General features: G+C 39.6%; 1 protein-coding gene across 2 annotated transcripts in view; it reads left to right on the top strand.

Annotated features, from left to right (window-relative positions):
• The window catches only part of THSD7B (thrombospondin type 1 domain containing 7B), a 642,879-nt gene that overhangs the window by 259,142 nt on the left and 368,996 nt on the right, over positions 1–14,741 (top strand). For both annotated transcript variants that reach the window (XM_078376996.1, XM_020779664.3), the window contains 2 exons: positions 2,340–2,594; positions 10,857–11,023. In XM_078376996.1, the coding sequence (XP_078233122.1) occupies positions 2,340–2,594; positions 10,857–11,023 (422 nt within the window). The remainder of the gene's footprint in view (positions 1–2,339; positions 2,595–10,856; positions 11,024–14,741) is intronic.

Here is a 14,741-nt window from a genome sequence, read left to right as displayed (position 1 = left end):
TAATAGCATCCGAAATCCTCTCCTTAGAACACAAGGTGACAAGAATTGTGCCTCTCTTGTAGACCGTTAATGGATAATGCAGATCAGAGTGTTGAAGTCATTAAGATGATGGCTTCTCTACACCAAATATACATTGGGATGCCTGTGAGGAATCATGGAAGGGGGCGGGGGGGGGAAGGAATAAATAATTGGGTGTGAAGACTACCTGGAACAATATAGCACCATGTCATGATGCTGCTGAGTTTGTATGTTTAGATTTCTGCTCAGCTAAGCCCAAACTAGAGTCACTGTTGCCTTTGTCTGAATCATTTCCCCCTCTTCCCTTCCCACACTTGTTTCATTTTGTGTTGCAAAACTGTTGCTTCTGGATTTGCCTGGCATAATTCACTAGTTAAAAAGAAATTTAAAAGAACCTGGTGGTCTATGTGATTCCTGTCATTCCTCCTAAGGATGGGAATGGAAAGATACAGTCACATTTCTGTTAGTAGTCCACCAGATGGATAAATCTGTTTAAAAAAAAAAAATAGAGGATGCAGATTTCTTTTCTATCACTCCTTTAAATCTCAGCAGTTGAACATTATATTGTCACTGCTCTGAAGTTATTTGTAAACTGGCTGGGGAATTTAAAATGGAAACTAGTGCCGAAGTGCTTGTAAATAAAGGCTTCTAGAAGCACTCACCATTTGGGCCTACCTCCTTTCCTTGTGTCATCGTAAGTTGTCAGGCAAAGGAACAGGAGGCAACAGTGGCCATACCCCTTGCTCTTTTGGGATAGGATTTGCCCCAGAGGTTTGTGTCAATGCTATGCCAGTTTCTGTTGCTGAGTGCCTTGCTTTGAAGCTTCATTGGCATCCCTTTTGGGACTACATCCAGATAAGAGGTTTGAAACAACCTATTAATTTTTTTTTCAGAAAAAAAACCCAAAACCCAATGATATTAATTTTTCAGTTTAGAAAGCAAAAATAACCCTTTGGTACCTTTGCAATTTTATGCTACATTTAGTGTAATTAACCTCACATTATGTGCCATTAAATGCTGTGATCTTGTTTGAAAAATGTAACCTCATGAGACATTATAAGGAAAGCGGCTATTATGTTTGTCTCTTGTTTTGAGAAGTGTACATCCTTATCTTTATTTTATCTTATCTTTAAAATCTGGATTTTATCTCAGTTTATTTTTTTGTATTATATGTAAACGGCTCAGAGTAGACCCATTCCAGATGGGTGGTATATATACAGTATATATATTTATATATTATTTGAAGAATAAACACATGAATGGAGGTCCCATTCTACGTATGGCATTCACATGTCTTATTTGTGCACATTATTTAAAGTTTCCCAGTAATAGCTCTGCCATGTAAACAGCTTGGAACTGTAAGGGGGAGAAACACCATTTATTGTTTCCTTACCGCTGTTAAATGTGTTATAAGCATATATATTGGCCAAAATCCTACTGGTCTTTGTGAAACTTGTTGCAGTTTAATTGTGGCTAATTTATGAGATGCTGAGGCCCATCCCACTTGCAGAATCAGGTGCATGACCAGGCATGCAGTCAAAACATACCCTGGCACTTTGTCAAATGGCTGTAGCAAGTTATACAAACCTTATGCAAAGAAAGGTCAATAGGATTCTGGCTTTTATTAATTAATGTACAGTGGTGCCTCGCTTTACGATTGCCCCGCATTACGATGAATCTGCTTTACGACGATCTTTTTGTGATTGCAATTACGATCGCAAAACGATGGTCTAAATGGGGGAATTTTGCTTAGTGATGATCGGTTCCCTGCTTCGGGAACCGATTCTTCACAAAACAACGTTTTTCTAACAGCTGATTGGTGGTTTCAAAAAGACCACTGGGCAAATAAAATGGCTCCCCGCTGTGTTTAGGGACGGATTCCTCGCTATACAGGCAGTGAAAATGGCCGCTGTATGGAGGATCTTCGCTGGACGATGAGTTTTAAGCCCATTGGAATGCATTGAAAGGTTTTCAGTGTGTTTCAATGGGCTTTTTAATTTTTGCTTTACGATGTTTTCTCTTAACAGCGATTTTCCGGGAACGGATTATTGCTGTTAAGTGAGGCACCACTGTATCATATACTGTTGATCAATTTATCTGCTCTTTCTTATATCTAAATTGCCATTTCACTTTAGTGACATATCTTGAACACTAGAATCCTCTTCAGAGATCTCAAGGTTGGTGTCTCATACTTTTTCAGCCTAGTAATTCTTGTTTTATTCTTACTGTTGAGTGATCAAAATGAGGAATGAGAAGAAGGATGAAGAATGCTTTGAGATTTTGTTCCCAGTTTTTTTAAACATTGTCCTCTCTTATCGCAGCCTTTGTGTACAAGACACCGTCCCCTTGACCTTTCAGTCCTGTGTTATGCCCAAAGACTGTGAAATGTCTGATTGGTCTTCATGGAGCTCCTGCTCAAAGACTTGCCACGCGGGGGATCTCTCGCCAGGATTCCGCAGTAGAACTCGGAGTATCAAGCATGTCGCTGTTGGAGCTGGCCAGGAATGTCCTGAAGCTGAAGAAAGGGAAGCCTGCAACACTCATGGTACTGGAGAATATCTTCATCCTTGCCCAAGGTATATGCCAGGCAGTGGATTCTGTGCTTGCTTTGTGTGTGTTCTTTGCTTATGAAAGGGAAAGGAGCTTAGTTTTGTAGGGAGGGAATTTGATGAAGTTACAGAGATGTTGATCTGAAAAATTGTATTCCTTGTGCCTCAGTTTCATGTGGAGGTGAGAGGTTTTGCTGGACTTGTTGACCTGTTGTCTTGTTGCGAAAATCTCAATTGATTAGAATGAAAAATGTAGCATCATGTTCTTTCCTCCATATTCTTAGCTACTTGGTGTAGGTGGTAAGAGTTACAGGTGTGGTAGCACATCACAGAACAAAACATAGATCAGTGGAGACATAAACATATGTTATAAGTAGAAAACTTACGATCCTGATCTAGACTGTGGTTTCCAGTTGCTTATAGTAATCTGCTACATCTGGATCATTAGAAAGAGTATAAAGCTAAAGTTTCTTCTTTCTGATCACAACACAAGAACAACAGCCTTTTCTATGTAAGCAGGTAATGTTCCTGGGACACTAGAATGCTGCGTGGAAAAAAAAAAGCCAAAGGCCAGTTGTGCCCCATGGACCAACCTAGGTAAAGGTAAAGGTTCCCCTTGACATTTAGTCCAGTCGTGTCCGACTCTAGGGGATGGTGCTCATCCCCATTTCCAAGCCATAGAGCCAGCATTTGTCTGTAGACAGTTTCCGTGGTCACGTGGCCAGCGTGACTAAATACGGAATGCCATTACCTTCCCACAGTGGTGATACCTATTTATTTACTTGCATTTTTACATGCTTTCGAACTGCTAGGCTGGCAGGAGCTGGGACAAGTGACGGGAGCTCACTCCATTGCATGGATTTGATCTTACCACTGCTGGTCTTCCAACCTTGCAGGAGAGAGACTTCTGTGGTTTAACCTGCGGCACCATCACCTCCCTTAGGGACCAACCTACTCATTTAGCAACTGAGGCAGCACACTGGATTCAAGCCACATACATCTTACTTGGTTCCCTTTGGGCTGGAATGTTAAATTGTTTCCAACATATGGCAACCTTCATCAAGTTTTCTACGTATGAAATACTCAAAAGTAGTTTATCCATGCTTTTTTCTGGTGCCATGCAGGTTGCTCAGGGCCGTACAAGTGGCCAGGACACATATCCCTATCAGTCTCAATCACTTGGCTGGCCCTTCCCAGGAGAGATTATGTGACTCTGGAGACACATATATAGAGAGAACAAATGTTGCTGAAATGAACTCATTCACATTTTGTGAATGGGGATGTGAAGGACAGTCTCTCCTGTATGATCAGAGGAACATGCTCAAGACTTCTTTAATGGCAGGTCCTTTTCTCTTGGAAATCACTCAAATATAGAGCTGAACCTTTAGCAGACAGCTTAGCAGATTGATGGCCATGGAAGTGATTTGTGCTCTTATTATTGAAATTTTCTCTTAGGTTTGGTCCAATCAGTTGAGCAGCTGCAATAATACAGGGTTGTTGGTTTTTTGTTGTTGTTTTTAAAAATTCTGCCTCAGAAATAGAAAAAAAAATATTCACCTCACTCAGAGAGGCTTCTCTTTCTGATAGTGATATGAATTCTGTTCCAATTCTTCTCTGAGTGGTCGAGATTTTTATTATCTTTTTAGTTTCACAGAGTAAACAATCATGAATGAGCATATTGATGTGGTTGACTGAAATGACTCCAGAACTTTGCTCCCTGTTTCCCGTACTTCTCAAGCAGATGATGTAATCATACATAGCATACAAAATCTTTCAAAGGGGGGCAAATATGCAAAGGTCATAATATAGTGTGCATTGTGTTACTTCAAAATCAGCAACCTGCTCATCATTCCGTGCATCTTGCTATCAGTAGGAAAGAGCGAGGGTACTTTAAAAAATGTTGCTTGATTAGATCTTGCAAAAACAGCTCTTTTAGGCTGATTTTTCACTTTTCTACTGCAATTCATGACAATCAGAAAGACAAAAGGATAGATTGTCCAACTGATTTCTGTGCGCAGTGACCTGTTTTATCTGACAGTCATGTGCTTGAAATATTCCAGCCTGCTGGCTAATAAGTGAAGAAAGAGATTTGTATTTGTAATTTATTCTTACATTTTTCTACTCAACAAAAAGAAGAGTAAAGTGAAAGGCCTAACCAGTGCTTAAAGGCCTGAGGTATTGTTAGGTCTGACATTGTTTTTCTAACCTGAAAACCTTGTTTTTGTTAAGTATATTGAAGATGCCTTCCACTAAAATATTTATGGGGAAGGCTGACGTCAGGTAGTCGGTCAGCATGAGCAAAGACACTGCCTTCAGGTTGATTGGAAAAGACTGAAACTGATTTAGAACAACGGATTATCATCATCTTTTCACCATATTCCTGGCTTGTTTAAAAACACTGAAGTGAGATTGTATGAAAACCAACAAGCATCTCTTGATTTGCATGGTATTGTGCTTTGTGTAGTCCACTGAAATAATTACTATAAGGGTATTTATTGGATTCTTGTGTTTTTTTTGTTTTTTGTTTTTTGTTTCTGTGTGCTGTCAAGCTGCTTCTGACTTTTTGTAACTCTACAGAAACTTCCAAAAGGTGTTATTATTTGTCTTCTAGGATAATTGTGTTTTCCATTGAGTCTTATATTCTGATATGTCCAAAGTATAGTAGCCTCAGTTCAGTCACTTGAGCTTCTGGTGAGAATTCAGATTTGATTTGCTCTTAAACCCACTTATTTGTCTCTCTGCCAGTACATGGTACCTGTAAAACTCTATTCCAACATCACATTTCAGACGAGTAAACTTTGTGCTTCACAGCTTTCTTCATTGTCCAACTTTCATATCTGTACATATGGATGCTTTTACCCTTCATTTCCAATGACTGCTCTTCCAAGAATCTCTCTCCCCCCCCCCCCCCGATTTCTTGGCTGCAGTCTCCATTTTCATTCTTGAGCAAGTCAAGGTATAGAAAATCTTATAAGAATTTCAGTTTCTTCATTGCCAACTTTAATGTTTCTTGCCAGAAATATGATGTGATCTGAATATCTTAAATTATAGATGTTTCTCGGTGTTGCTCATCATTCACCTGAATCTAATCAATCTCTTTGTACAACATGTTCTGCATACATATGAAACAGATAGGGAGATTAAATACACCCTTTTCAGACAACTGTGTTAATGGGAAATCATTCTGATTCCCCATATCCTGCCCTTACAGCTTTTGAAGGGGTTATAATGGCTGGTGGCAATGACTTCAAGAAATGTGACATTCTTTGAAGCCACTGATACATTCTAGTGCCCAATGACATGCAAGGTGCAGACTAGAGAGACATTCCTTCTGAGCTGGGAAGGACTGTGAAGGGAGAATGAAAAGGGACTGTCAGCTAGTTTCTTTCAACAATGTGAGGCAAAAAAAAACCCAACAGGTTTTTGGATACAGATGTGTCAAAGTTCTTATTTTGCCAATCTTTTTCTGATTACTTTTTTCTTCATACATTGCAGTGGGTCCTTTTTTGAGATGTGTCTCAGTGCATTGCTCATTCTGACAGTGAATTGGGGCATTTGAATGTTGATGTCTAAAACTTTTAAAGCTTCAAAGGGATTTTCAGTTGTTTGAAGTCAAATGTTTGATGTAAAAAATGAACCTTAACTGCTGTTTCCCTTTCCCTGTCTGTCCTTTTTCCTAAACAACAAAAAAAAAAGCTTTACTTTTAGAGGGTAGCAGTTGGTGAGCCTTCCTGACAGATTCTGACAGTATCATGGTTTGATAGTCTTTTATTATGGGGACTGTGGTCCTTGATAAGTTAATGCACTTTGCACAAGAGCCATCAGGTGTGGCAGGAGTAGAAAGTGGGTATGAGTCCCAATACAAGTCAGTCTTGTTGAAAAGAGTTGTATCCTGCACAGACTGAGGCTATTATATCTGAGTGGAGAGCTGTATGTTGCTTATTCCATCCTTAACTTCTTGGGTGCTCTTAAAGTGTTAAACTATTTTTTAGAGGTCCTGGATTTTCCTTTCTGTACATGTTATGAGGACAATAATGTGTCTTCTCTTGTTTAGAAAGGCTAATTTTAAACTTCTTGTACATAGTGGCTTTCCAAGATTAGTAATTTTAATGAAGTAATAATATAGCATCATTAGTGGTACAGCACTTACTCGACTTCTTTAAGCATGAAAAGCTTCTCTCACTTTCACATACATCAGAGTTTATTAGTTTAATAGTTTACTTCATATTGGTGACATTCTGGAGTGCTATAATGGTGAAACTAATGAGTACTTAGACTTGTTGAATAAAATCATACTGTTCTTGGGCTGCAATCCTCAGATTGCTTTCTTGGAAATAAATCCAAGTGAGCATAGTCTGACTTGTTTCCACTCAGAGGACTGATTTATTGAAATAATTTGAGTTATGCTAAGTAATATAGTTAGTGTGTCAATAGAAATAATCTCTCAAGAGGCAAAAATGACTGTTTCTCCTTGCATAAGCTTTCAACAGGAGGTAAATGCTGGTTTCACTTGCAAATTTGGTTGTTCTGGCATGGAGTTTTGAAGGAACTACATGTCTGGAGGGAAAATGGGCTGTCAGCTTCCAGTGGCACAGATGGCATCTTCTCTAGTTTAAGACGACCTTTTTAGAAAGGTCTGAAATAGTGTGGGGACATCCCCCCCTCTGGAAGATAATTGGCTCATGGAAAAAATCTCCACCAGAAATACTGATGGATGGAGCAAGAATCCAGAGCAGCCTAAATCTAGAAAGGAACAACATATGGAAGTATTTTAATTTGACAAGACCTTGTTATCTCTTGCAGAGTTCAAATGAACATAACATTGTTGTATAATTTTTAATGTAGTCTGCTTCTTGTTTTGGTGGAATACACAAGGGTTCTCCACAGCTGCACCCGTACTAATTGACTGAAGCTCAGCAGTTCTGAGAGCAAAACAAAACATCAGCTCTACCTAAAGTAGCCCCATTGAAATAAATGGGGCTTCTTTAAGTAGTAACTAACAAGGCCCGTTCATTTCAGTGAGCCTCCTCTACTTACTATATTTAGGCTTCATTATTTTCCGTATGCACCTAGCTTTCACATCCACTCTACAGTGAATTTTAGCTAAGCAACAACTTTAATGAACATAATTCGCTTAGAGCAAAATTTGTTAATGACTACACAAGGTTGGTAGCTCTCCTTAAACATTTCATACTGTAAACTGATTTCCATTTAGCCTTAGGGAATGTGACAGTTTAGAGTGATTGGAAACAATACACAGTGCATTTACTTTGTTGTTCATGTAACTTATGCAGAGTTGAGATGGTCTGCGTGAAAAAAGGCAAGCTGTATTTTTGAGATTTTTTTAAAATAAGGTTACACCTACAAAAGTTCTTCCTATTATGTGTTACGTATTGTGGGAGGACAGTTTTGCATTTGTCATTTTGAAGGCTGTCTGGTTCTTGTAGAGTCAGTTCTTAATTTCTCTCTCTCTGTGTCTTGGTTCTAATAGCTATGTGTTTCTCCAAATCCATGCAATATATTTTAAATGTTTTAAACTAGAATATTAATCTGCTATGGTCTGCAGTTACAAGTAATTGTTTCATCAAACCCATTTGTTTTGTTTCACCAAAAAAAGAAGCAATGGGTTCCATGATCAAGGCTGTAGAGTTGCTTGAGAGTTTATTTTGTGTGTTTGCATAGACACAGACCAATTTTCCAGTCTTCTGTGGCTCATTTGTATAGTTAGGATTAGGGACGTGCACTGTCTTTAGACAAATATGCAAAAAATTGACTTATTTAGGAGTGTTTGTATGACTTGGGGGGCAGCCACAAATCAGAACAAGAATTTGTTGTTCTCTGTGGGGCAAAGCATTATCACTCCCAATACTTTATGTTTCTGTTGGTGTTCATGGGATTAAAATTTGTTTAACCGTAGTGCACTCAGTGATTTGAACTGAAGAAAGGGAAACTGAAAGTAATACACTAGATCAGTAGACCAAGCTTCTAATGCCAGAGGAGAAGACACATGTCAGCTGACACCTTCAATAAAGCCCAAGATCTCCCATGGACATTCTGATCACTATGGAGGGATCAGACTAAGGTCACGGCAAGCTGCATACAGTATTCCCTTGTAGCTGTTCTACTCACCTGCTGTATTGTGTCAGTGGTGGGCAAAGTGGAAGAGGTTTGTTTTTGTTAGCTAGCATTCATATACTGGAATTTTCTTGCCTCTTTCTTATCTAGCTGCATGAATTTGCTAAACAGTTTAGTATGAGGTTGATGTGTATGTGACTATGGATGAAGGTCCGTATTCCTCTTGTATGGGCTTTGATTGCTGAGAAGCCTGTGAGTGCTATGATGCCCTGTAGGCGGAAGTGGAATCTTCCCGTCTCTCACATGATCATGCTTGAAGTACTGTACTTCAATTATGATATTGTTATTTGGATTGTTATTATTGTCTTATGGAATGACAATTATTTATTGTATGTTTTTATCATTGTAATTATGTTATGGTTGTATTTTAACTGCTTTTTACTATTGGAATGCGCTCTGGTATAATAATAATAATAATAATAATAATAATAATAATAATAATAATAATAATAATAATAATAATAATAATAATAATAATAATAATAATAATAATAATAATAAGTAGTAGTAGTAGTAGTAGTAGTAGTAGTAGTAGTAGTAGTAGTAGTAGTAGTAGTAGTAGTAGATGGCCCTCTATAGCTTCCACACACATCCTGACTCATAGCTGTTTTCATTGCAGTCGTCATCCCCCATGGTCCAGAAGTGCACAAATAATGTCACTGAGCCAAACAAGGATTGAGTTCAAGTTTCTCCAAAGGGGCACAGAATTAGTGTGCCCTTAATTTGGGCACAAAGAGACCTTCTTCTAAATAAGATATGCTTTGGAAGATAAAATCAACACCTCAAACTCTCTATTGGAGAGTTCTAGAAGCATCTAATAAACAGTTAGTACTTTTCCTCTGTTTACTTAACAGCAGGAGCAGGATCTTTCTCCCTGTGATCCATAACTTTTTGAAAAGTTTCAGGGTCCTGCAGAGCAATAGAACAGTTGTGTGCTGCTTGTTGTTTTCACTAGTATCTCATATGGAGATGCCTCAGAGAACATCCTCTACTTGCAAGATAACTCTGCCACCTAGTGACTAAAGTTAGTAATTCAGGCTGCAGATAAATGGAAATTACCTAAAATTAGTTAATCCATTTTAAAAACCACACAGTTCCCAGATATAACCCATGGTTTGTTTGTTTGTTTGTTTGTTTGTTTGTTTGTTTATTTATTTGATTTATACCCCGTCTATCTGGACTACCAGACCACTCTAGGTTTATGTCCACTATGACCATGAATACATATTTTATTTTATTTATTTAATTGTTTGATTTCTATCCCGCCCATCTGGTATATTCTACCACTTAATATTTTTATTAATATTATATTATATATTATATATTATATAATATATTAAATGGCATATTAATATTTAGATAGCAGTTTTTCTACTTTTTCTTTTTTATCTGTACAATGTCAAGAACAGTTGTGAGACTGTTTACTGAGAAACATCAACTTGACCATTTACCCTGGAATTTAAGACAAATTGGGCACAAGTGGATTTAAATTAAAGCCCCTTTGACTACATGATGAAAAGTTCAGTGCAGGGAAGCCCATTGTGGAAGTTTCTTTTCTGAACAGGAAATCACCTTTGGTTTTGGTTCAGCCCACAGGGTTTAAATTTGTTCCATCTGGGTTGACATTGCTTTTAGCTGTTTTCTGCCAGTGTAACTGCCTGATCAAAACCACAAGGATGGGTGTCAGTTCCCCTCAACCAAGCGCCCCTAGTCTCCACACAGCATCTTTTTTTAAAAATGGTTTCAACTCAGCACTAGAACACAGTATTTCTTGGGAACATAGGAAAACTAAATAGACAAAAAGGGAGAGGTGGCAATTGCTGATTAGCACCTTGTTAGTACCTTAAGACAGCTTTTGCTGTTGGAATTCTGTGCAAATGTAACTCTTTTCCTGCTGACAACTTTAAATTATTACCTGGACAGCTACAGTAATTTATCCAGGAAAATCTGATCTGATAAACTGCAAATACACAGTGGATCAAATTGTATTTTCTCTGCTATGTAGTTACACCCGAACTCTGATTTGATTTATTCTGTGAAACATTTGGAATTGCTGTCTCAATAATTTGCAAGCAAATTAGAAGAAATTTGGCATAAGACAGATGTGCGAAATAAGCTTTAAATAGCAGTGTTATGTCTCGTATTCTTCACAAGGTATTCATGGAAAACATCTGAGTGGAGAAGATGTGATATTACTCTTCTGCTGGAACAGCAGAACCTCCGATACAATAAAGAGACAACCCTCTGTGGAGGTGGGATACAGCTTCGGGAAGTATATTGCGCCCAGACTATGCTAGAGGAAACATACAGCCTCAAGGAAGGTATGTCAGAAGTTGTTTACATTGACTATAAAGAAATAATTAGTATGAAATACAAATGGAATCAAGAATATATTTGTACTGCAATAAACTGGTAGAGGTTAAACAGGAGGACAAGTAAACTGATGTTCCTAACACAATTTTGAAAAAGAAAATACTTTAATGTTAGTTTCAAAATGTTATTTTTAGATTATATGCATCCATTTCCTAGTCTTCATGTTTAACACAGAAGTAATAATTTTAATAGCAACTCATTTATGCTCATGGCTCTCTATCTACCCTATGAATTGTGAAGTATCCAAAAAAGTTGATTATTTCTTCTCATTTCATGTACACATCAAGCTCATACATGATGAAAGACTTTGCCATTCATTTCAGTGGAGGCTGAGGAGGATTAGCATATGGAAATATTCTTGCATCTACATGATCTACCGTATTTGCCGGCGTATAAGACGACTGGGCATATAAGATGACTGGGCATATAAGACAACCCCCCAACATTTCCACTCAAAATACCACCTTCGGTGGGGCGGCCAGGCTCTGCTGCGGCACCGGCGGTGGCTGCCCAGGGCTCTGCCTGGGCCTGCCCTGGAAGTTCATGGCCGGCGACGAGGCCCAAGGAGGGCGAGGAGGAGGGGAAGCATCCGGGTGGGGTGGCAGCAGGGGAGGAGGAGGAGGAGGAGGAGGAGGAGGGGAAGTGGCTCTCCAGCGGCAGTCAGGCGAACGGGCAGCTGGTTCAGCAGCACGGGGCGGCGGGCAGCACGGGGGGCAGGCTCTGGCTGCTCTGGCATGGCCGGCTCTGCTTCCCTCCCTCCTTCCGAACCGACCGCCTGCCTGCCTGCCCACCTGCCTTCCTCCCCAGCCGGCGTGGCCCCACGTCACTCACTCAACAGCGGCGGCTCCTTCGAGAAAGTCTGACCCCACTCTCCTGGCCCAACTGAAGTGATCCCAGGGTATAAGATGACCCTCCCCCCACTTGGAGGCGTGTTTTTCAGGGCAAAAAAGTCATCTTATACGCCGGCAAATATGGTACATGTGTTTATTAGAGGCCTCAGACAATTTGTAAAGTAGATATCATAGATTATTCATTTTTTAAAAAATACTGTGAGAGGAAGAATTGGAAATAGTAGTGTCAGAAAATTAGAATACAATCAGAAGAAGCAAGCGTGTGTATGTGCATTCATATTTTTAAGAGGTGCAAGAACTGGAGACATGTTCTGGATTCAGAAGAAACACAAGTAAACAGACAGATACCTACTGCTTCTGTAAAATGTTGCTTTGTGGAGAGATGTAAAATAGTAGAAGCTCATCTGAGGACTGGCTTGTTTACAGAGGCAAAATAGGTCTATCTTTGAGATAGGTAGTTTCCCCCGTTGTTCTGCTTGAATGATTCACCTACTGCTGGCTGATTATCTCTCCTGTCAATATGAAGGAATAACTTTTTGCCACCTGTTCCAAACCTCCCCCCCCCCTGCTTTGCCTCCCACAAACTCCAAATACATCAAGTCATTTATGAGAGGAATCTTTGCTTGAGGGCAGATACTCTCTCTGTAACACAGATTACCCACAACTGCTTTTGATTGTCTTGTCCTGTTTGTCATGTGTTCTTCTGTGCAGCAAACTGCCAAATTTTGCATAGATTAATGCACTTTTTGGTGATTCCTGCACTTCAGCTATAACAATCCTGCACAGCTTGGTTTTCTCCTGTGTACACAGGAAATAATTCATTCTATGCGGGAATTCTAGCAGTCCTGAGCAGCTTGGCATATCTTTTTTTTGGGGGGGGGGGGAAGGATCACAAACAATCCAAAATCATCTGAGACTCCCATGAGACTTATTGGGGGCAAAGAATTCATGCAGATAAATCATGTTGTGAGGAGAAAAGAGCCTCCCCCTCCCTGAATTTTAACAAGAAGAAGCAGGATTCTCATCACAAAATCTGTGTTATGAAGAAATGAAGAACTGTCACTCAGAGACTCTGGCATCAACTAGCAGAAGAGGATTTCCTTCTGCACTGAAGCTCTGTGGGCCATCCATAAGCCTGCTCCAGAAGAGTTCTGCAGGTTTTAGGACAGATGGAAGACTTTAGGGGAGAAGGAGATTTGCCCCCTCCTGGAAGCTCTCTTGATGGAAGCAGTATGAATCAATCAAATAACAGGGTTTCATTTTGTCCTTCCTTTGTAACAATGCCTGTTTGTTTGTTGAATGATATTGTGTTACAGTTGCTGAAAGGTCAAGGTGTCTCACAAACATTGGCCGAAGTCATGTTGCTTAATGTAGTAAATTGCATTACAGTAGGCTCCTGGATTCAGTGGGGATTTGGTGAGTCAATGCCTCCATAAGTTCTATTGCTTCAAGCAGGCCTAAACTAAATGAAATTATGCTAAAATAATTCACAACTAAAGTAGGCCCATTTGAATCAGTGGAACTTACTGAGGACTTGACTCTCCAAACCCCTAGTAATTCAATGGGCCTATTTTAGTGAGCCTTATTCATTTAACTCAATAGGATTTCGACCACTGTTTCAAGATCCTTGAGCCTGGTATTTTATAGCATTTGTAGGTCTGGTGCAGAGGTAACAACCTCAGTCCAGTAAATCATAGTTTAATTAACCAAGAATCTATGTTGTGTGTGTCCCCTTCACTTTCCTTCTTTCCTCTTCTCTCTGCTATTACTGAGAGTCAAAAGTAGTTGGGTGGCTAATAGGTTGGACAGAGACACGGGAAACCTGGATTCACGTCTCCACTTGGCCAAGAACTTAACTGGGTGACCTTGTGCCAGTTGCACTGCCCCCTCCTAACTTACCTGATAGAGTTATGAGGATAAAATGGGGAGAAGAAGACTCATGTAGGTCTTGAGCTCACTGAGGGAAATGCAGGATATAAATGTAAAACGTTAACCGTAGTACAAAGAATCATCATCCTTGTCAGCACTGGCACCAGCAGAATTAACACCGGCATTGTTTTTCATGGGTGAAACACATAGGTGAAAACACCGTTTCCTCATTCTGACATAATGGCTGAAATCCAGTTGGTGCAATTGTGTCACATAAACAGTGAGAATGTCATCATCCTATATCTTTAATTTTTATTTTAATTAAATTCCAAACTTCCTATCCCTGCCGTCAGGTTCCAAGAGTTCCCAGGGCCCCCTTTCTTTCTGGGAGAACTTTCAGGAGCTTTGGAATGATGTTGAGGGAAGGCTTTAAAATTGGAAAATCATTGCCAGTGGTCCTGCTGCCAGATCAGGACCAGTGCTCACAAATCTGATGGCAATGTTACGATTTTAAATGCACTGACCTCCATTCCAAAACTCCCAATGGCTTCTCCAGGCAAAAGAAATCCCCAGGGACGTTCAGAACATGAAGGTGAAGAGAGAAAGTTTTTAATTTAATTAAAATGAAAATGCTCAGGGAGGGGGGTGGCATCACCATTTACATGGTGTAGTTGTGCCACTTGGGTTTCAACCGATATGTGTATGATTTAACAAATGCTGGGTATTTGGTGCTAAAAGTATTCTCAGAAAGGATAGAAAGGAGGAGTGGATGCAATGCTCATCTTTCTTAGAATGAAGTGTGCTCTACTGAAGTCAGATCATTATGTCGGAATCAGGCCATAGATTAGTCCTCCTTTGCAGTAATAGCTCCAGATTAAATTACACCCATTACTTCTTTCAAGGGTAAGATTAAGAATAAAATAGAGAGGCCAGAGAGAATGGGGAC

The sequence above is a fragment of the Pogona vitticeps genome, chromosome 1 (genome assembly GCF_051106095.1).
Source record: "Pogona vitticeps strain Pit_001003342236 chromosome 1, PviZW2.1, whole genome shotgun sequence".
NCBI lineage: Eukaryota > Metazoa > Chordata > Lepidosauria > Squamata > Agamidae > Pogona > Pogona vitticeps.
This window is presented reverse-complemented; position numbering and strand designations above follow the sequence as displayed.